At 52.1% G+C, this 23,109-nt stretch overlaps 1 protein-coding gene and 1 pseudogene across 1 annotated transcript; one reads left to right on the top strand and one right to left on the bottom strand.

The window, feature by feature from the left end:
- Positions 1-18,919, top strand: part of LOC136465317 (uncharacterized) — a 29,020-nt pseudogene extending 10,101 nt beyond the window's left edge.
- A 175-nt stretch (positions 18,920-19,094) lies between these two features.
- Positions 19,095-21,638, bottom strand: LOC136466839 (3-ketoacyl-CoA synthase 11-like). The gene is made up of 2 exons (XM_066465348.1): positions 21,505-21,638; positions 19,095-20,982 (listed from the first exon to the last, which is right to left on the bottom strand). Exon 2 carries the CDS (start codon positions 20,973-20,975, stop codon positions 19,392-19,394), a length of 1,584 nt encoding a protein of 527 aa, XP_066321445.1. The 5' UTR covers positions 20,976-20,982; positions 21,505-21,638; the 3' UTR covers positions 19,095-19,391.
- Positions 21,639-23,109: the final 1,471 nt, after the last annotated feature.

Below are 23,109 nucleotides of genomic sequence, written 5' to 3'. Positions count from 1 at the left end.
CTTTGTCTCCTGTAGTAGACTGACATCACTACTAGCAAGTAAGATATCATCCACATACAGGACAAGGAAGATGATATTCCCATTCTTAAACTTTGTATAGACATAATTGTCCTCTACATTCTCTTTAAACCTAAAATTCTTTATTATCTGATCAAACTTGAAGTACCACTGTCTTGAAACTTGTTTTAATCCATAAATTGATTTCTTTAGGCGGCATCCCTTTCGTTCTTTTCCTTCCATGACAAAACCTTTTGGTGGTGCCATGTAAATATTTTTTTCCAAGTCTATATTGAGAAATATCGTCTTTACATCCATCTGATGTAATTCTAGATTGTAATGTGCCACTAATGCTATTATGATTCTAAAGGAATTCTTACATGAGATTGGAGAAAAGATCTCATTGTAATTAATCCCTTCTCTTTGCGTAAAGCCTTTTACCATAAGTCGAGCTTTATATCTCTCTATATTCCCTTGAGAGTCAAGCTTTGTTTTATAGAACTATTTACAGCCTACTGTTTTGACTCCTTTAGGAATTATCTCTAAATCTCAAACTTTATTAGCATTCATTAATTTCATTTCATCTTCCATGGCCTCAAGCCACTTTGATGAATGGTCACTTCTCATGGCTTCTTCAAATGAGGTGGGATCATCCTCCATTTGAAATTCCTTAGTGTTGTACACTTCATAGTCAGCAGAAATAGCTGATTTTCTAACTCTTTGAGACCTTCTAGGGACCTCCACATTTGGCACATCTTCTGTTTTAGGCTATTGTTGCTCCCCCTCATTTGTGGTAATAGGTTCTATAGGATCCTGAAGAACAGGTTCCTCATCATCATTCATTGTTGCTACAGGCGAGATAACAATAGGTGCTGGCACCACAGTGTCTTGTACTGTCGGTGTAGCGACAGCAGGTAGTGAGAAAAATGGCTCATGAATCATCGGAGTGGGTGCACACACCCGCTTCTCTTCAAGATCAATTTCTCAAGCTACCATGCTCCCCCTCATCATTTTATCCTCTAGGAAGACAGTGTGTCTCATTTTCACAAACTTTGTATATCTATCTAGACAGTAGAAATAAAAACCTTTTGACTTTTTTGGGTAGCCAATGAAATGACAACTTACTGTTTTGGGATCTAGTTTTCTAATGTTTGGGTTAAATACTTTAGCTTCAGCAGGGCTCCCCCACACACGCAAGTGGTTTAATGAGGGTACTCTTCCTATCCACAACTCATACGGTGTTTTGAGCATCGACTTACTTGGTACTCTATTGAGAATATGAATGACGGTTTTTAACGCCTCCATCCATAGACTCAAAGGTAAGGTAGAGTAACTTATCATACTGCGCACCATATCCATTAGGGTACGATTACGTCTTTCCGCTACTCCATTCTGTTGAGGTTCGCCCGGTGTTGAATACTGGGCAACTATGCCATTCTCCTATAAAAACCTTGCAAAAGGTCCAGAAACTTGGCCATATGGGGTATGCCGACCGTAGTACCCCCACGGTCGGATCTAACTATCTTAATCTTTAAATTACGTTGATTTTCAACTTCTGCCTTAAATATCTTAAATTTATCCAATGCTTCTGTTCTTTCTTTGATTGGATAAATATAGCCATAATGGGAGTAATCATCTGTGAATGTTATGAATAAATCATAACTATCCACACTCTTTACAGGAAACGGACCACAGATGTCTGTGTGAATAATCTGTAGAATTCCTACGCTTCGTTTGGCATCTTTCTTAATTTTCTTTATATACTTTCCTTTTATGCAATCTCTGTATTGTTCTAAATATGAGAGCTCTAATGGAGGAAGAATATCATTTTTAACTATTCTTTCTATTCTTCCCCTCAAAATATGGCCTAAATGATAGTGCCATAATTTCGACAACGCATCGTGAGCTCTTTTTTGTTTTCTGTTTACATCCATAGACGATGATACATTCACATTGTCGCACGCAATGTTCCCATCATCGCATACAACATTCACATCATCACGTAGTGATAACAAATAAAGCTCATTTTGTAAGATAGCAAGACCAACGCATGTATCATTAAATGTTATCTTACATTTGCCATTTCTAAAATGGCAATCATAACCATCATTGTCCAAACATGACACACTAATCAAGTTCCTCTGTAACGAGGGAATATAAAGAACATCTCTAAGTATGAGTTTGAAACCATTAGCTAGCTCTAGAGAAAGATCGCCAAGGGCTTCAACTTCTGCTTAGACTCCATTTGCGACTTTAACGTGTCTTTCGCTTCTTTGCGTAGTCCTCGTCGAACGAAATCCCTATAAAGAATTAGCAACATGAACAGTTGCACCTGAGTCAATCCACCAAGTAGATTTCGAATACTGTACATACAAGGATTCATTTATGAACGTAATAATGTTCTCACCTTTCTTTGCAATGATCATCTTTAGGTAATCGGGATAATCTTTCTTATAATGTCCCATCTTCTTGCAGTGGAGACATTGATCTTTCTCTACTGTGAACTTGTTTTGCTGAGGCTGATGCAGCATGGGACCATTTCCCTTTGACTTTGAGGAAAAATTAGCATTAGTATTCTTTTTCTTGTTATCTTTCAGATAATTGATAGTGCCACCATTGGCAGCTTTCATTCTCTCCTCCTCTTACACACACATAGCCATGAGCCTCTCTATATCCCATTTTTTGGGCTATATGTTATAGTTGACAACAAAAGTGTCAAACTCTTTTGGCAAGGAAGCAAAAACTAGATGGATAAGGAACTCATCCTTGAGAGCCAGATCCATTAGTTTTAGCTTGGATGCCAAATGGCTCATCCTTAGTTTGTGCTCTCTTATGTCACCATTGCCTGAGTATCTCTCTGTCACCAGCTGCTTTATCAGCTGGATAGCATATGTCTTTTAAGAGCCAGTGAACTAACTCTTTATTCTTTCGAGATACTCAGTGATGGTGTCACACTCTGGAATTGAGCCCATAATTACAGGCTCAATCGTGTTCTTTATCACAGCCAAACACTTCTTGTTGGCAGTGACCCATTTTCTATGCTTAAGGTCATAGGACATTCTTTGGGATGCAAAATCCCTATCTCTGGTTGTCCAAGCGGCATCAGCCTTGTTTGTCTCCTTCACCGGTGCCACAGACTCTGTGGGACACAGTGTGGTGACTACTCAGTCCACCTCAGCGAGGATGAAAGCCAGGTCGATCTTTTTCTTCCACTCAATGTAGTTGTCACCTTTTAGAGTGGGGATCTCTTTGATACAACTCACCAAGTTGTATCTACCTGAAAACACAATTCAAATAGTGTGAGAACATAAATAATAACAATAACAATTGCATGTCTTAGTTCCAATATTGGTCAAAATTAAAACATACAATTATTCTCTACACTAATTCTACATCACCGCTGGACAGAAATAGAATTAATGCAAGACAAAACATTATAATATTGCCATTAATCAACATTGGTCAAAATAATAACAATATTATAATCAATTAAAACATATCTATTTTTCAAAATTAAATTCTTCCGTTGGTTCGAATTTAATAATGAAAATAACATCTTTAAATACGCAACGGAAAATAATACAATTTGATGAATTTTACCCACAGAAAAATCCTCTTTTCTATTTTCTTTTGAGCCAATTTCTATTTTCAATTTTCTAGAAAAAAGAAAAAACAAAAACGGGCTCATTCTTTACTGTTTCGGCAAAAAACCGGTAAAAGCCGGTTCGACCCATCACTCCGCGCGCGCGCAGGCCGCACCCAGGCCGCAACCTAGGCCTGGGCCGGCAAAGTCACACCCCGCGCGCTCCCGCCTGGGCCGGCAAAGTCGCGCCCCGCACGCTCCCGCCTAGGCCGTATCGCTGGCCCGCTTGATCTCGGCCGTCCGCACCGATCCGTTCAGATCCAACGATCGAGCGGTGAGATCGGGTGAATAAAACCCGCTGACACCGGCATTCACCCAAAAACCCTAGCTCACTTTCTCCGGCGCTCTCTCTTCTCTCTTTAGTACCGCAGCACCGAGCGACGAGCAGGCGAAGCAGTGGAGCAACGACAACGGCGCCGTCGAGTGGCCTAGCCGCGGTGCCTCTTTGGTCGGAGCCTAGCGAGCAGTGCCCCCGGCTCGGCCCTTTCTTTTCCCCACACGCCTGCGTGACAGCAACACTGCTGTGGCGGCGAGATAGGTCTCCCTTTCCCCTTCTTCCCAATCGGATTTGGATCTATTTGCTCTTCTCGGTTTTGACCGATTGGGATGGGTTAGGGTTTTAGGATGGCACTGTTTATCTTCCCCAGAGGGGGACTCTACGATTTTAGGGTTCGTCATCTTACATTCTTAAGGCCGAAACCCTCTTGTCTTTCTTTTACTCAGTTAGGGTTAGGGTTTATCCGAACCCTTTTCTTTTCTCAGATCCAAAGGGATCGAAGTTAGGGTTCAATCGAACTCTTTGTCGGTCGAAACCCTCTTCTTCTTCTTAGACCCACACCGGATCTAATCTACTTTTTCCTTTTCTAATCGGTTTACCCGTTCTAGATCTAAAATCCTAGAAACCGATGGCTCTGGTACCATTGTTATACTATTCGGATCGTCTAAGAGTGGATCTAGCCGGGTGCTTGATGAATCAAAGACCTAGGATACATTTTAGTGCAGCAATAGAGAGACAGAGAGGGAAGGGGAAATGTACCGAACCTGACACGGCAGAGGGGGAGGGTTCGGAGGCCGCCATCAGGTTTGTTGATGTAGTCTGCTCACGGACAGCGACGGTTGTGGAAGATGTGTCGGAGATGCAGTGCCGGCGGTGAAGATGACGATGGCACAGTGCTGTGGCGGAGGTATTTCCCGTCACTGGCTGCGCCCCTCGCTTAGATCGGGTTTAGGGTTTGTCGGTGGGGAGGTCGGCTCAGGTCAACCTCCCCATCTCTTTTTATAGTGGAGGTACTTCCCGTTACTGGCATGCGCCCCTCGCTTAGAGCCACCGGCCCTTATCTCTTTTTATAGCGCAGGGTGACAGGGGCCCTCTAGCTATGGTGGGCTGGACGCCCCCGATCAGGACGCAAATCAAAGGCCCAACTGGGCCGTTGGGTCCAGTTAGGTTAAAGATCAATCTAACAATCTCCTCCTTGATCTCTTTTCATCTTTCACTTTCATATTCTTTATTTTTGTTCATTCCATTATAGATTAGCGCATAGAGCATATCTCATTGTCACGGTCCATTACCGATAGAGTTAACAGCTACAACATACTACTCTGTTCTAAAATAGATACTTATCTTTAAGTCTTTTTTTATCTAGAAATTATAGATTTTTCCTTCAACTTATACCGGCTACTTATTCTCTGAACACATATTAGGTGGTAAGGCTTTTGTTACGCACCAATTCCGCCTCCAGCTCCATGGGGTCCCCGTGCGGCGGGGTGGGCACCGGAGAACCAACACGGGGCGTGGACTCCAACACCCCCCCGAGGGACCCATCTGTCTGAAAAGGGTGTCAGGTGACTTTCGGCGTGTACAGGTGTGCGAGCAGGTGCAGGGTCAGAGCCCAACGGGACGTCCGGAATCTCGCAACACACGGCCACCGAACTCGCGCCACGTGTGCAGTCCTTGGGCCCAGCACCCATGAGTCCGCTCCCCGGCAACGGACAGGGGACAGAGCCCACAATCAGCGACTTACGAGCGGGCCCAACGGCCGGCGCCAGGACAGGGCCACCGACGTCGGACCCTGGCCGCGGCACAGCTTCGCAAACCGACGGCGAACCGGCGCCGCGACAGCAGTCCATCCCCGGGTGGAAACGGTTGCAATTGCTGTCCCTCGAGCCGCCATCATCATCGGCGGGGCTATCGCCGTCGCCAGTAGGGGACCTCCGCGACCGGTCGTCCAGGCCTGGGTGGTAACGATTGATGTTGCTGTCGGGGGAGCCGCTGTCATCGTCATCATCAGGCTCCGGCCCCTCCAAGTCCGGCGGCGGTGGCGGGGGGGGTCCAGTCTTGGAACGCGATCACTCGGATGCGCACCAGATATCGCAAGCCCGGGAGCTCCTCCAGTGCGCCCTCGACAGGGTTGTGGACGCACGGCTTTGGGACGAAGATAATTTTCTCGTCCGGGATAAACTGAGGGTGCAGGCACCAAGCCGAGACGAAGAACTCACGGTCATCATCGGCTGGCACATTCGCCGGACGGATAACCTCGACATCCGCACAAGAAGGGCCGAGGATCGTCTGCGCGGTGGAGGCGCTCCGCGCATGGAGGGGGACACGAGTCATGCCGACCAGCACAGTGAATCGGAAGGAGCCTGCACTGGCCATCGAGGTACGCCTCCATGGCCGCCAGACCAGAGGAAGTGGGGCACCCATCACCGGGGCGGCAAGGACACGGTCCCTGTCCTCCCGACGCCGGAAGCGAACGACGAAATCCTCCGGGTCGTGGCGACTAACCTTCGCGTCATACGTCGTCAGGTCAAACCGCTCGAGGAGGTAGCGGCTGACCATGGCGGGTGACACCGCGGGCCTAGTGCCACCGACAGCAGCGACGAGGGCAAGGCCGAGTGCGTCCTCAGCCGCCTGCAACTCCGCAGACCGCGGGATGACGACGAACTCAGTGCGACGTAGGCGACCCGGGCGGTCACCAGGAGTCTCCCCCGCGGCGGCTACCAGGGGCGCGCCGCCCCCCCGGGGGGGGGGGGGGGGGGGGGGGGGGGGGGGGGGGGGGGGCGGGGACTCAACCGGGGGCTGAGGGGGCGGAGCCGGCGGGGTGCGGCACCTAGGCATGGACGGGGAGCGGCCAGTCGAGACCGAATGTGTGGATGCCGTGCCCACGGACTCCGCACGCCGATGTCGCTGGGCAGGTCAGCGCGCAACGACCCTCCGATTGTGACCCGCACGCGGCGGCGAGCGGGCCCACTTGCCTCGGCCCGGCGGAAGGGGGTAGGCAAACGAGCGATGGCCCTCCTGGTGGCAATTGAAGCACCGCGCTGGGAAGACGCAATCCCGCTTGACATGATTGGCAACAAGACAGTTGAAGCGAAGCCCCTGCAGCCCGACGGGGACCGGCCGCGACTCCCTCAGCGGTGAGCGACGGCGCCACCGGCGTCGGCTGCGAACCTCGTAGAACCCGTCCGCATCCGGCACCGCGAGGGCGCGAGCGGAGTGCGCAGACGGAGAAGTGCGACGACGCGGCGAGGTAGGCGGAGAGACGGCCATCGAGGTGGCCTGAGGGTGTGCGCGCCTGGCCGCCGCCATGAACCCATCGACCAACCTGGGGCGACGACGCCGGCGACGCGCGCGCCGACGGCAATCGGAAGCACCCGCGACGGCCTTGCCCCTTCCCGGAGGCGGTGGTGAAGGGGGCTCCGAGTCGGAGTAGCTCTCCGAGTCTGTGAATGACACACGTTCCCCCTGGAAGGAGGCGGAGGGGCTCCCAATGAGCGCGGCCACATCCGAGAGGAGGCCCGGCGACCCTGCGCCCAGGGATCTCAGGGAGGGAAGCTCCTCATCGGCCTCGTCAGCCCAACAGCGGCGGGAGGGGGAACCGTTGTCCATGGACGCACCTATCAGCAGTCACCACCCGCCGTCGCTGCCTCGCCGGAGCCCAGAGGTCGCCGGATCCACGCGCTGTCCCGTCGGTTTCAAGTCACATCTCGCTTAGCTTGAACTCCGACAGAAGCGAGCTATCTTCTCCTCCTAGCTGGGAGAGATGTCCGCCAGATGACTGAAGAAGATCTAAGGCACAAGCTAGAGGACCGCAGAAGGGGTGGCCATCAAGCCTTCAATCAGCATGGTTACAACCAATACTCTTGGGAGTCAGGTCAGTCATCTGGCACACCCATGAAATGCTTCAATTGCAACCAGGTTGGTCATCACCACTCCGACTGTAAGAAGGTTCCATTCTGCTATAGCTGTAGAGATACGGGTCATAAATCTGCTAATTGCCCAATGATGCGTGCAAACAAGGGTCTTGCTCTTTGTGCTATGGGTATGCCGGGCCAACTTTTCTATTCTCTGAATATACCTGAGCTCAAGAATGAGGAGAAGACAGAAATCAAGGACTCAATTAGAGTTATTGTGTCAGTTTTAGAGGGCAGAGGCACCAAATTTAGGATCAAAACTGAGTTGCAATACCTAGTTGATTCAGAATGGGAGTGGGATGTGAAGAGAGTTTCTGGCAGTGAGTTTCTGGTAAATATCCCATCAAAAGCTGTGATGAACTTGTTGACCAGGATGCAGAAGATTAAGTTTATCACTGCTGATGTAGTAGCTGTGGTGGAAGAGACTGATAGGGACCCTGAAACTTTCCAAGTCTTGCAAACAGTGTGGGTGAGAGCTAGAGGAATTCCCAAAGTTGCAAGAACAGAATTTGCTGTGTTAGAGTTAGCTAAGCTTGTGGGTGATCCAGAGGAGGTACATCTTCCTTCTCTACAATGGAAGGCAGTCTGGGTTAAGGTGTCGTGCAAGAATCCTAGCAAAATTGGTGGGACCTCTGAGGTCTTCATCAATAAACAGGGGAAGAGAATTGCCTGGTATTATTCTGATAAGATGGCTCAACATCCACCATCGAAACCTGATGATGACTTTGATATAGATGATGATGAGGTCAAAAATAAGGAGGACCTAGAGTCGCAAGAGAGTCACGGCTGGCTTGAATCTGGCAAATCTCCTTCAAAAGGGCCTGCTAATCAAGAATCTGGTCCTTCAAATTATGGTAAGAAAGCGGAAGGAGCATCTGAGGTGCTGGCGGATGATGATACAACTCCACAAAAACATGACCAAGCTGTGAATGTCGATCTTCTACAGGAGATAAGTGATCTGGCACAGAAAATTCAGAAATCTCTGGAAAAAAGCCAAACTCCCCAAATTTGCACAGTGACCTAGCTGATCTGTTTTTTTTTTAACCAGTGAGAACTCCATTGTTACAGAAGAGGTGGTGGCTGAGATAAACAAAGAAATGCTATCCCAAGAAGATGCTTTTAGAGATAGTAATATTTCTACAATTCCCATGGGATCAGAGAATGGCGTGGTGAAGGATGTCGGGGTTGCAAAGCCCAAGAACAGTAAGATTGATATCATCTATCAAGGCACTAGGCACCGCTCCAGGTTGCAAGAGGATGGGACAGTCATGACAAAGAAAATTATAAACAACAAAGCTACATGTATGCCCCAAGGTAACTTAAATTCTTCTTCCTCCAGTAATATTTCTTCATGTCCTTTGGAAACAATATCTAGAGTTTGTGGTATATCATTGGGTAAAGATGAGAATGTGAGACTTGCCAACATCTCTCTTATCCAAGCCAGAGAAGAAGCAATGGAAGCTCTGGCGAAGGCCAAAAATAAAATACATTTGAGTTCTGAACTTGTATAGCAACAAGAATCTAGAGATACGGATGTGATCATTGTCACTGATATAATAGAGATAGATACCAGTCAGAGTTCTGGACAAGATGGAGAGAGGGCTGCATTGGATAATAACTTATCTCAAGATCATCCCAAATGAAGATCTTATTCTGGAATGTGAGAGGGCTCGGTAATGCTGGTAGAAGGAAACAACTGTTAGAGTTAGTTGCAATTCATAATTCAGACAAAGAGAGCTAGATAGGTTTGCTGGTCAAAGAGATGCATTAGAGCTGGTTACCTTGTTCTGGACATTCTGGAGGTATGCTCATTGGGGTTGATAAGAACCTAGCTCAAGTTTCTGCACAAGATCAAAGGGCTTTCTTTCAGAGTGTGAAGCTAGCTATGATAAGCGATGGCTTTGAATGGGTGCTTATCAATGTGTATGAACTGCACACGATGAAAAGAAGTTAGAGTTCCTAGAAGTTACAAGTTAAGGTACTGGAAACAGAATCTCCGCTGATAGTAGGAGGTGATTTTAATTTAGTCAGAAAGGTGGAGGAAAAATCTTCAGGAAATGTAGATGTGAGGCTCGTGGACGCTTTTAATGATATGATCAATACTACTGCTCTCAGGGAATTACACAGATCAGGTACACATGGTCTAACAAGCAAAACCCCCCAATTCTGTGCGTCCTTGATAGAGTTCTGGTTTCCAATTCCTGGGAAGACAAATTCAATTTGGCTTCAGTTTTGACTGCTCCTAGGCTCGGTTCAGACCATAATTGTTGGCGATAGCGCTCCTGAGGTTGTACTGGTGATGGACTGGAGGCCTGGGCTTGAACACGCGACGACGAACGGGCGGCGCCGTGCTCGGCGCCTAGGGTTGTGGCTAACGACACTAAGATGGCGGTGAGCAGGAAGTAAGGGCCGGGTGCCCAAGGGAGACTTAAGTCTCAATCCCAGGCTGAATCGTATTAGAAGCAAACTGTTTAACTTATACAAGACTTGTCAAGGGCGTCAAACCCCCGACAGGCAGGGCCTCGGCTACGGAGCTCGTAGCCGTCGGCCGTCTTCTCCGGTGAGGTTATACCTCTCTACCGCAGGCTTAGGGTTTAAGAAAGGAAGAGGTAGGAGATAATAATCTTGCTTAATTCCTCAAGGTGCCGAGTACAATCTTAAATAGCCGTGTGGCTGCAACTCAAAAGGAAACCAACCTCCTAGACATAAGGAAATAACTAAACTTAAGGAAATTGACATGATCTATTTCTAATCTTGGCCACGCTGTTGCTGCGGCCCCTCTGCATGCACGGCCTGAGCCTGGCTTGCGGCGCGCTCAACGGCCCGCCGCACATCGCGTGCGCGCCTTCGCCTGGTGTACGGGATGCCGCACATGACATCTCTCCCCCCCTCGACGACCGGCTCGTCCTCGAGCCGGAAAGCAGGGTACTTGGTGATGAAGTCGGCCTTGTCTTCCCATGTAGCAGAGGATGCCGGTTCACCCTTCCAGCGCACGAGCACTTGCTGAACTCCACGAGCCAGACGGCCCCGAACGACCTTCTCTAGTTCTGGGACGACAGCGCCCTGATGAACCGGCGGTAAAGGAGGTGGAGTATCTGGTGCTGGTCCAATCCACTTCTTCAGAAGGCTCACGTGGAAGACATCGTGGATCTTGGCGCGTGGAGGCAACTCAAGGCGGACAGCAACCTCGTTGATGAGTTCCCGGACGCGGTACGGCCCAAAATACTTGGGCTGGAGCTTCCCTTTGACAGCGACGGCCAGGGACGCCACTGGGCGTTGACGAAGACGGAGAAGAACCCAGTCCCCCACGGCATACGCCACCGGCCGGTGTGACTTGTCGTAGACGCGCTTCTGGGTGGCCTGGGCTTGCTCCAGGCGATATTTGACGTCCTCCAGGAAAGCGGCGCGTTCAGCCATGGTCTTGGCGACCGCTGCCACGCGTGTGTCGCCTGGCTCATACGACCTGATGGTGGGGGGGTCGCGGCCGTAGACCACCCGGAACGGCGTCTCCCGCAGTGACGACTGGTAGGCAGTATTGTAGGTGAACTCCGCCCATGGCAGCCACCGGAGCCAGTCGTGCGGGCGGTCGCCGGTGAAGCAACGGAGGTACATGGCGATGACTCGATTGGCCGCCTCTGTCTGTCCGTCAGATTGCGGGTGGAAGGCCGTTGTCATGTGTAGCTTCGCGCCCATGAGACGCATGAGCTCCCGCCAGAATGTGGAAGTGAAGACGGGGTCCCTATCCGAGACCATGGACTGCGGCATGCCATGGAGCCGCACGATGTCTTTGAAGAACGCCTCGGCGACAGACTCTGCAGTGTAGGGGTGAGCCAAGGGGAGAAAATGACAATATTTACTGAATCGGTCCACCACCGTCAAGATGACGGACTTCCCGCGCACACGCGGAAGAGCCTCCATGAAGTCGAGGCCGACGTCCGACCAGACCCCGGTTGGAACCGGCAGGGGCAGCAGCAGGCCGGTCGGCTGGAGGTGCTCGGTCTTGAAACGCTGGCAGGTAGCGCAGGCGCGCACGAAGTCCCGGACGTGCCGGCGCATCTCGGGGAAGTGGAAGTCACGCCGGAGGCGGTGGAGCGTGCGCTGGACTCCTTCGTGGCCATCATCATGCACGGTAGCAAGGAGCTCCAGTAGCAGCGTTGAAGATGGCGGGATGTAGAGCCGGCCATCAAACATGACCATGCCGCCATCGACCACGGACCACGGCGCGCCACGGTGGCCTGCTGCTATCTCTTCTCGGAGGGCCACCACGGCTGGATCCTCCGCTTGAACCTGGCGAAGGCGGTCCACGAAGTCGAACCGAGGGGCCGATAGTGCCAGGATGGCCCCATCGTCCGTGTCGCGGCGGGACAAGGCGTCCGCCACGGTGTTAGCTGCGCCCAGCTTGTATTCCACCACAAAGTCGAAGCCAAGGAGTTTCCCCACCCAATGGTGCTGGGGAATTGTCGCGAGGCGTTGATCCAGTAGGTACTTCAAGCTGTAGTGGTCGGTCTTCACGACGAAGGAACGTCCCCACAGGTACGGACGCCAATGACGGACGGCGTGGACGAGGCCGATCAGCTCCCGCTCATAGGCAGCGAGAGAGCGGTGGCGTGGCGCGACCGGCCGGCTGAAGAAGGCGATCGGATGGCCGTCCTGGATGAGCACCGCGCCAAACCCATGTGAGGACGCGTCGCACTCGACGGTGAATGGCTTGGTGAAGTCCGGCATGGCGAGGACGGGCGCCGTCGTGATGGCGGCCTTGAGTGCCGCGAACGCCGCCGCCGCGTTGTTGTTCTAGGAGAACCCCTCCTTCTTGAGGAGTGCCGTCAGCGGTGCGGCGACGGTGCCGTAGTTGTGCACAAACTTGCGGTAGTAGCCCGCAAGGCCCAGGAACCCGCGGATCGCTCGAGCCGAGCGGGGTGCTGGCCAGTCGACGATGGCTTGCACCTTGGCCGGATCCATGGCGACGCCGGCCGCGGAGATGACGTGCCCGAGGTAGGCCACAGAAACCTCCCCAAAGGCGCACTTGCTGCGCTTGACGAAGAGGTGGTGCCGGCGGAGCTCCGAGAGCACTATGCGCAGATGACGAAGGTGGTCGGCCCACGAGCTGCTGTAGATAAGAATGTCGTCAAAAAATACCAACACAAAACGCCGAAGGTAGGGCCGGAGTACGTCGTTCATGAGGGCCTGAAAGGTCGCCGGCGCGTTGCACAATCCGAAGGGCATGACCAGGAATTCGTAGAGGCCATCATGCGTACGGAACGCCGTCTTGTGGACGTCGGCGGGCCGCATGCGGACCTGATGGTAGCCCGACCGGAGGTCGAGTTTGGTGAAGAAGCGGGCGCCATGGAGTTCATCAAGCAACTCGTCGACGACGGGAATCGGGAAGGCGTCCTTGACGGTGAGCGCATTCAGCGCCCTGTAGTCGATGCAGAAGCGCCATGAGCCATCCGCCTTCTTGACGAGGAGGACCGGGGAGGAGAAGGCGGAGTCGCTGCGACGAACGATCCCCTGTTCCATCATGGCGGCGCACTGGCGTTCCAGCTCGTCCTTGTGCGCCGCGGGGTACCGGTAGGGCCGGACCGCGACTGGGGAGGCGCCCGGCTTGAGGACGATGCCGTGGTCGCGGCTGCGTGGGGGCGGAAAGCCGCGCGGCTCGGCGAAGACGTCGGCGAACCCGGCAAGCAGCTCGTCGAGGAGTGGCGCGCTGGACGTTGCGGCACAGGTCTCCAGGGTGCTCGAGGCAGCCACCCCGGGCCAGCGGACCATGCTGCCCTGGCGCTGGAAGGAGACCGAGCCATCTACGAAGTCCCACACCAGGCGGCCGAGCGTGGCCATCCACTGCAGCCCCAGCACCAAATCGTGTCCTGCAAGGGGCATAACAAAGAGGTCGACGGCGAAAGCGATGTCGTGGATCACAAGGGGGGGGGGGGGGGGGGGCGTGCCTGATGACTCCTGGGCACGGCACCTTCTCGCCATTGGCCACCATGGCCGTGAGGCGTGGTCTAGCTTGGATGGATAGACCGGACCGCGCCGCTGCCGTCTCGGCGATGAAGTTGTGGGTGGAACCGGTGTCAAGGAGGGCGATGAGCGGGGTCGAGCCCACCATGACGCGGACCTGCATGGTCCTACCCACGGGCACGCCAGCCACTGCGTGCAGGGAGAAGATCGGCGCCTCCTGCGCCACGGCGTCCGCCGCGGTGTCGGCGCCCGCGTCCTGAGCGTCGTCGATCTCTACGCCGTCGAGGAAGAACAAACGTCGGCAGAATCTGTTGTGGCCGCGGGAGTACTTTTCATTGCAGTTGAAGCACAACCCTTGGCGGCGGCGCTCGGCCATCTCCTCCGGGGTGAGGCGGCACTGGTTGCCCTCGGTACGGCCCTGCTGGGCAGCCGCCGGTGGCGCCGGGAGTGCCAAGAGGGGCGGTGGGAGCGGCATGTTGGCCCGGGCCGCGGGGGGTGGTGGACCGCGCGGGGGCGCCCTCGGTGGAAGAGGCGCCGGACGCCCCAGCTCCATCAACTCGACCTGTCGGGCCAGGCTTATGGCGGCGGCGAGGGAGTCCGGGTTGTGGATGCGGACGGCGTTGCTGAGCGGCGGCATGAGCCCTCCGGTGAAGAGCTGGACCCGCTGCGCCTCGTCGAGCCGGCCGGCGCGAGGTAGGAGGGCCTGGAACCGGTTGGCATACTCCTCCACGGGCCCCGTGCGGCGGCACTCCGCGAGCTCGAACAGCGGAGCGGAGCGAAGGGGAGGACCGAAGCGCAAATTCAAGAGATCCTTGAAATTTCCCCACGTTGGCGTGCCGTCATCGTCCTGCAGCTGGATGAACCATAACTGTGCGGCGTCGTCCAGATGATAGGACGCCATGCGCACGCGCTCTTCCGCCATGGTTCGGTGTTGGCGAAAGTAGGCCTCGCACTTGTTGAGGAACAACATCGGGTCGGACGTGCCGTCGAAGTGGGGAAAATCCCACTTCTTGTGCTTCGGGTGGAAGTCCAGCTCGCGCGGCCCTTCGGAATGGCGGCCCTCGCTGCTCTCGGCCGTCGAGGCCTTCATGGAGGCCATGTCGGCCTTCAGGGTCGTGATCTCGGCAGACATGTTCTTCAGCTCCTTGAAGAGATCGGCGATGGTAGGCTCGGCCATGGTGGCGGTGGGTTGCGGGGTGGGCGCGGCAGCAGTAGATGGCGGCGGCTGTTGGTGGTGGTGGGCTGGTGCGGCTGGAAGAGATGGATCGGGATGGGCGTGAGAGGATCGGCTGACGTGTGATACCAGGTTGTCAAGGGCGTCAAACCCCCGACAGGCAGGGCCTCGGCTACGGAGCTCGTAGCCGTCGGCCGTCTTCTCCGGTGAGGTTATACCCCTCTACCGCAGGCTTAGGGTTTAAGAAAGGAAGAGGTAGGAGATAATAATCTTGCTTAATTCCTCAAGGTGCCGAGTACAATCTTAAATAGCCGTGTGGCTGCAACTCAAAAGGAAACCAACCTCCTAGACATAAGGAAATAACTAAACTTAAGGAAATTGACTTGATCTATTTCTAATCTTGGCCACGCTGTTGCTGCGGCCCCTCTGCATGTGCGGCCTGAGCCTGGCTTGCGGCGCGCTCAGCGGCCCGCCGCACATCGCGTGCGCGCCTCCGCCTGGTGTACGGGATGCCGCACATGACAAGACTCAATAACCAACTTCCTAATCTTTAGGGAATAAATCAACTGACTAACTGACTCTAGATATGCTAACAACTTAACGACAATAGACTCATATGCCTAACTCCTTCTGCCAAAGGGTGGTGACCGCGGCCCAGCCGGCTCCTTGGCGTGGCCTTAGCCACTTGCCTTGTCGCCTGGCTTATCCCGCCGATGGTACACCTTGCCCACCATAACAATAATCCTCTCATCGTGGATCCTGACGAAAGTAGAGTTACCAAGCATCACTACTTCAGGTTTAGTAATCATTGGACTAAGCAGGAGGGTTTTTGTGAATGGGTGAAAAGTAAGTGGCCAAATTGGTATAAGATTGAGACGCTGGACCACTGGCATATTGTTTCTGGAAAATTAAGGAAAGCTATTAAAGGGTGGGGCCAAAATGTGGACAGTTTCCAGAAGTATCAGAAAAAAGATATCATGAAGACAATCTCAATCCTGGATGAGGCAAGTGAAAACAGGGAGTTAAGCCAAGCTGAATGGGAAGAAAGATACGACTTAGAGAGGGAGTTACTAAAAATTCTTTCAGATGAGGAAATACAATGGCAGAGAAAGGGAGGAGTAAAATGGATTCTAGAGGGGGATGCTAACACAGGTTTTTTCCACAAATGTGCGAATGGCAGGAAAAGGAAAATGCACATAGCCTCTCTGGAACATAACGATCAGATTCTAGAAAGCACACATGAGTTGAAAGAGCACATCACTGAATATTACAAGCAGCTATTTGGCAAATCTGAGACTGCAGAGATACATCTAGAACCTGACATGTGGAGCTCAGATCAACAGTTGTCTCCTGAGGAAAATGAATGGTTAGTAAGACCTTTTAGTCTGGAAGAGCTAGATTTTGCTCTAAAAGAAATGAAGAACAGTACTGCTCCGGGGCCTGACGGCTTTAGTGTTGAGTTGTGTTGAGTTCTTCAAAACTTTTTGGAATTTGATCAGAGATGATATCAAAGAAATGTTAGACAATTTACATAAGGGTCAACTGGATCTATGGAGACTGAACTTTGGAGTTATTATCCTTTTGCCTAAAGTTAAATCAGCTACTAATATCAAGCAATTTAGGCCGATTTGTCTACTCAATGTGATATATAAAATTATAACCAAGGTCCTCACTATCAGACCAACAAGAGTTGTGGACAAGCTGATCAGCCTTTACCAGACTGCTTTTCTCCCTGGGAGGAATATTTTAGAGGGTGTGGTCATTGCTCAGGAAGTACTTCATGAACTTAACTAAGAAAGCTGGAGTTATTTTAAAGCTAGATTTTGAGAAGGCGTATGACAAAGTGAGCTGGAATTTCTTAGAAGAAGTGATGGTTAGAAAAGGTTTTGAGGAACGCTGGATTCGATGGATCATTCAAGCGGTGAAAGGGGGTAGAGTCTGCATTGATTTGAATGGTGAGAGAGGGGAGTTCTTTAGAAGCTTTAAAGGTTTGAGACAAGGAGATCCCTGGTCCCCTCTGTTATTCAACTTAGTAGCTGATGCTCTATCCACCATGCTTTCTAGAGCTAGTGCAGCGGGGGTGATCAAAAGCCTTGTTTCCAATTTGATTGATGGAGGTTTAACACATCTGCAATATGCTGACGATACAGTAATCTTTCTGAGCTTTTCCACTGAGAATTTAATGAACTTGAGAATGATTCTCACATGTTTTGAAGCTATGTCTGGCATGAAGATAAACTTTGATAAAAGTGAGGTCTTCACTATGGGTCTTACTGAGGAAGAACAGCAACAAACAGTGGAAATGCTTAATCGCAAGCTGGGTTCTTTCCCTATGAAATATCTAGGACTGCCAGTTAGTGACCACAAAATCTCTAAGGCACAGTTGAGGTATGTAAGCGACAAGACTGAGAAAAGATTAGGAACATGGCAATGTGACTATCTGTCTTCTGGTGGGAAATTGACTCTGATCGATGCCTGTTTGTCCAATATCCCAATGTACACAATGGGTGTATATCAGCTGTATGAAGGCAACTATCAGATGCTAGACACCATCAGATCGAGATTTTTTTGGCAAGGCACAGGCAAGAAAAGAAAATACCACATGATCAAATGGGAGGCCCTTAACAGACCAAAGGAGTTTGGAGGGCTAGGTTTCATGGATGTTCGAGCTATGAACACAAGCCTACTTGCTAAGTGGATAGATAGATTAGAAAGGGGTGACAATAATCTGTGCTGCTCTCTGTTAAGGAAAAAGTACTTGGGTCACAAAAGCATTTTTCAGATCAAGAATAGACAGGGGTCACAGTTCTGGAGATCCTTGCTTGATATTAGGGAATGGTACCAAAAAGGTGAGTTATGCAGGTAGTCAGTGGACAACAGACAAGATTTTGGCATGACACCTGGCTGGGGGAGTGTCCTCTGAAAGTTACTTTCCCTAACCTGTTCAAAATAGTTTCTTATCCAGATATAGATGTATGCCAAGCAGTTAGAGATGGACAGTGGAACATCCTGTTGAGAAGACAACTCCATGGAACTCTCAGTGAGGAATGGTCCCAACTCCAGGAACTACTGAGTGAGGTTAACTTAGAAGAAGGGAGAGATAGAGTTGGATGGGCTTTTGAGCAGTCCAAAAAGTTTACTGCCAGTTCACTGTACAAGTTTATTACATCCGGAGGTATTAGAGATCAGCAGATGATGAATATATGGAAATGTAATATCCCGCTGAAGGAGAAGATCTTTATGTGGATGGCTGCACACGACAGAATCCAATCAGGGGTGCAGTTAAAAAAGAAGAAATGGTCTGGCCCAGAAAAGTGTGCTGCCTGCGATGAACTAGAGACTACAGACCATATATTATTTCAGTGCCCCATTACCGTTTACCTATGGACCTTTCTGAGGGTCAATTTGGGATGGCAAAATTCACCAACTAACTGCGCGGATTTCTTATTAGAGTTCGTAGACAATTGTAGAGGAGCTAAACGCAAGGTGACACTCTTCATTTGTGCAGGAGCGTTGTGGACTATCTGGAAGACGAGGAACGACATGGCGATCAACAAGAAGGTTCTCACTTCCCCTAAAGTGATCCTCTTCAAGTCCTTGATGTTGATCAAGTCCTGGCGCCCACTGCTGAAAGCGAAGCTGGAACCGGTTGCAGAAGAGATGATCAATCTACTCTCATCAAATGCGCACTAGCTTATCTCGTAGTAGTGTTTTAGTAGCTCTCCTTTTGAGGTGGTAGTTTCTGTGAAGTATGACGTGCGTTGAGTGGGCTGGATGTCAGCTGCTTTAGAGCTTAGTTCCCAGGTTAGTCGAGTTAATGTTTGAGAGGAAGCCGAAGTCTGTTTTTTTTCTATCTTGGTGCGCACTATTTTGTAAACTGGTATCCCCATATCCGGACCGATGGGTATTCGATATGCTTTCTAATAAAGCTGGGCGAATCCATTTTCGTCAAAATTTTTTTTTTTTTTTGACTTGTAGGGGATTTAATCCCTCCCCATCCTCTCCAACCCCTTTCTTCCTGGAATCAAACTAACAAGCCCTGATGGTGCTGTTTGACAGTTTGAGACGCTCAGCGACATGTCCTTGCATTGTTTGGTTGACGTAAATGAGATGAAAATAAAGATGGTAAGTTGAGGTGGTTCATGTGTCGAAGAGCAGAAAGGCTCAGATCAAAACATCAGCCACGCCATCGACAGAAGTCAATCATTGTAGAATTGTCAGAACACAGAACTGTCAACTGCTAGATAGGCCAGGGGCCGAGGGCCATACAGAAGCAACACGAATGCTATGTATAATCCTTAGAGAAGTCAATCATCGCCTTTCCTAGTGATATAAACTAAAGAAAATTCCCACCAGATCATTACCCAAACAATTGCAAACTCCGAAGGAATAGTAAGCACTATCGTTAACCACGATCGGGGGTGCATTTCACTCGCTGGAAACCTTGGAGACCTTGGGAACATCCACGGGGAACCTGTCGATCTCGTCTATCCACGGGTTGGTCTCCTCCGCCGGGTTCACCGACCGGAGCGCCCTCCACACGGCGCTGTTGCACTTGAACCCCGACCCGAACGCGATCTGCCACACCCGGTGGTGCCGCCGGATCCTCCCCTTGGCCTCGCTGTAGGCCAGCTCGTACCAGAGCGAGCTGCTGGACGTGTTCCCGAACCGGTGCAGCGTCATCCGCGACGGCTCCATGTGCCAGTCCGTGAGCGACAGGTTGCTCTCCAGCTCGTCCAGCACGGCGCGCCCGCCCGCGTGGATGCAGAAGTGCTCGAACGCCAGCTTGAAGTCCGGGATGTAGGGTTTCACCTTCTTCATCTTGAGCACCTTCTTGGCGACCAGCGTGGCCATGAACAGCAGCTGCTCCGACAGCGGCAGCACCAGCGGGCCCAGCGTCGTGATGTTGGTCTTGAGCGCGTCGCCGGCTACTGCCATCAGGTCCCTCGACAGCGACACGCCCAGGACGCCCTCGCCGTCCTCCTCCTGCGTCACGCAGCCGAAGCACCGGTCGTCGGCGCCCTTGTGCGTGCGCACCGTGTGCACCAGCTCGTACTTGGCGCGCCGCCGGTCGGACCGCCTGTTCGAGAGCAGCACCGCCGCGCCGCCCATCCGGAACAGGCAGTTGGACACCAGCTTGGAGCGGTCGTTGCCCGAGTACCAGTTGAGCGTGATGTTCTCCGTGCTGATCACCAGCGCGTACGATCCCGGGTGCGTCTGCAGCAGGTCCTTGGCGAGGTCCACGGACAGCAACCCCGCGCTGCAACCCATCCCGCCGAGGTTGTAGCTCACCACGTTCCCGCGCAGCTTGTAGTGGTTCACCACCATGGCCGACAGCGACGGCGTCGGGTTGAACAGGCTGCAGTTAACCACGAGGATCCCGATGTCCTTGGGCTTCACGCCCGTCTTGGCCAGCAGCTCGTCCACGGCGCCGAACATCACCTCCCGCGCCTCCGCGCGCGCCTCGTCCATGGACGGGTTGGGCGGCACCCGCGTGACGGCGGGGGGAAGGTACGTGTCCTCGCCGAGCCCCGAGCGCTCCAGGATCTTGCGCTGGAACTCGAGGCTGGCGTCCGTGAAGCAGCCGGTGAGCCTGGAGCAGCGCATGAAGGTGTCGCGCGTGCACCGCCGCTCGGGACCCGGCTTGTAGCAGGCGAAGTCCACCAGGTACACGGGCCGCGGTCGGGTCAGGAAGTAGGCCGTGCCGAGGAAGACGAGCAGCGTGGAGCAGGCCACCACGGAGATGAGGTTGAGGTGGAGGTGCGCCCACAGGTCGCCCACGTCGCGCGGGGACAGCGTGGAGAGGTGCACGGCGACCAGCACCATCAGCGGCATCAGCAGCAGGTACATGCCGTGGGTGATGAGGTGATGGTACCCCAGCTTCACGTACTTGAGCCGCACCGACTGCTGGAAGTCCGGCAGCTGACGCGACGGCGACGGCGACGGCGTTGGCGTGGCGCCCGTGGCGGCGGCCGCGGAGGCAGGATTGGTCGGCGGCGTTGGGTTTTCCATGGCCCCTCTGTAACACAGAGACACAGAGTTCGGTCGGTCAGTAAAACGCGAAAAACAACAACGCCGAGATGAAATTTCACGATCTTGCGCTTGTTGCTTGTGTAAAGGATCTGAGTAGAGAGATATGGCTAGCTGGAAAAAATGCAATGCGTTTCCTTAATTTCTTCAACATCCGAGTCAAGAAATTGCCACAAAAATCGACCAAACAAAAATGAATGAAAAGTAACCCTCATATTTTTTTTTCTTAAATCTGAATTATCAGTTATCTTAGGTGCCAAAGAACAGAAGTCAGAACAGAAATGGTCACAAGTTTTTCTTTCTGTACCCTTGTAAAATTGAAGAGATCACTCCCAAACAACAGCGCGGAAGAAACTAATCAAGCCGAACAAGAATCTTTCTCGCGAGCTCAAGATCGGATCACGAAAATGGCTACGGGTTCCCTTCCTCAAGGGTAGGAGAAACGAGCAGCAACGGATCAAATACGCCATGTGCGCGATCAACAAAAGAGGAAAGGCGTCTCGATGCGTACCAATCGAACTGCAGAGGAGCCGCACCAGATCAAGTCCCCTGTGATCGGAACCAGGCTCCACTCGAAGCACGACGGGGAAGGAAAACTCAGGGAGGAGAGGAGCGGCTACCTCCGTTCACTGCCCCACCCGCCGGAGCCGGGGTTTTAATAGAGGAGGAGGAGAGGGAGGTGAAGGCGGAACGGTGCGAGGGCCCACCTGACAGCTTCGGCCCCGGCGCACGAGCGGCGGCACGCCAGCCGTACGCTGGCGTTGACCGATGGACGGCCGGATGGTGGTGGCGGGCGTTCGAACGGGCGGACGGATGGAGTCCGCCTGTTACTTCCCCGCACGTTCCGTGTGAGCCCAACCGCGCACGCCGCACGCGCAGGCAGGCAGATGCTACCGTTGCGTACTGCGCTGTGTGCCTGACGCGCCTCTGACGGGCGGGTGGGCCCAATCGAGATGGCATGGGCTGGCCGAGGGCTTGGGCACCAGCGGTCTGCGACATCTGGCGGTAGCGGTTGGTCTGGGAGGTGGGGCGGAGAGAACGTGGCTGGGGCCTGTTTAGATGGTAAGTTTTTTCAATTTTTTTTTATCATATCAAATTTTTAGATATATATATATGGAGTATTAAATGTAGATAAAAAAAATAACTAATTACACAGTTTGATTGTAAATTACGAGATAAATCTTTTGAGCCTAGTTATGCCATGATTAGACAATAATTGTCAAATAAAAACGAAAATACTACAGTGTTAAATATTGATTCCTAACACCCATCTAAACAAGGCATGGAGTGAGGGATTTTCTTGCAGGAACGGCCGGCGGTTTGTCCGTTTTCGCCGCGGATCAGCTGCCAGTTCATTCGGTCTAGTTCACTGATTTGAAGTTGTGAGACATCTTTTTGGAGGATTAGCAGGACTCTAATTCGTGGACAAGGCAACTGTCAATGTGAAACGGAACTCTACCAGAGACAGGTTTCGGCTGATATATAAGACGACCGGTTTCGGCTGATTCAATGGTGTTCTGTGAGAGAGAATAAACTGAAATAGACTGACTCAGCCGAAAAGTAGTTCAAACGGACAGGCCCAGTCTAACGCCGGTTCGCTTGGAGGAATTCTGGAGAAATTTGGATGGTTTGAAAGAATGTTGGAGGAATCTGTGAGAAAAATACACGGTTCCAGATGAAAAAAGAAACGGATAGCCTGGTTTAAGAGCACGCGGAACGGTACGATGGTACGGCGAAATCATGAATCCATCCATGATGATTGACGAGTTGAAAGTGCCGGTCCTTTGACAAGTCACTTGTGCTGAGAATTTTCCTCTGACGCATTCCTGGAGCACCAGAGCAAGAAAGAAGGGAGACTTTTGACTAGCGCTCAGGCCTTCAAGAACCGGGGGGTGTCGATGGAAGCTTCCACACGTTGTTGCCGCACGTCTCGTCAGCGCGCGGCGAATGTGGACCGGCCACGGAGCACGCGAGCGCACGGCGGGACCATTCAGCTCAGCTGGCCTGGGAAACGTCAGGCGGTCCACGCCTCCACCACCTCCACGGTCTCACGGCCCCAGCCGCGATCGCGCGCGGGGAAGTGCGGGGCAGCCGGGGTTGCCCGCCTCGTGGAGCC

Source organism: Miscanthus floridulus, chromosome 7, assembly GCF_019320115.1.
Source record: "Miscanthus floridulus cultivar M001 chromosome 7, ASM1932011v1, whole genome shotgun sequence".
NCBI classification, from domain to species: Eukaryota; Viridiplantae; Streptophyta; class Magnoliopsida; order Poales; family Poaceae; genus Miscanthus; species Miscanthus floridulus.
This window is presented reverse-complemented; position numbering and strand designations above follow the sequence as displayed.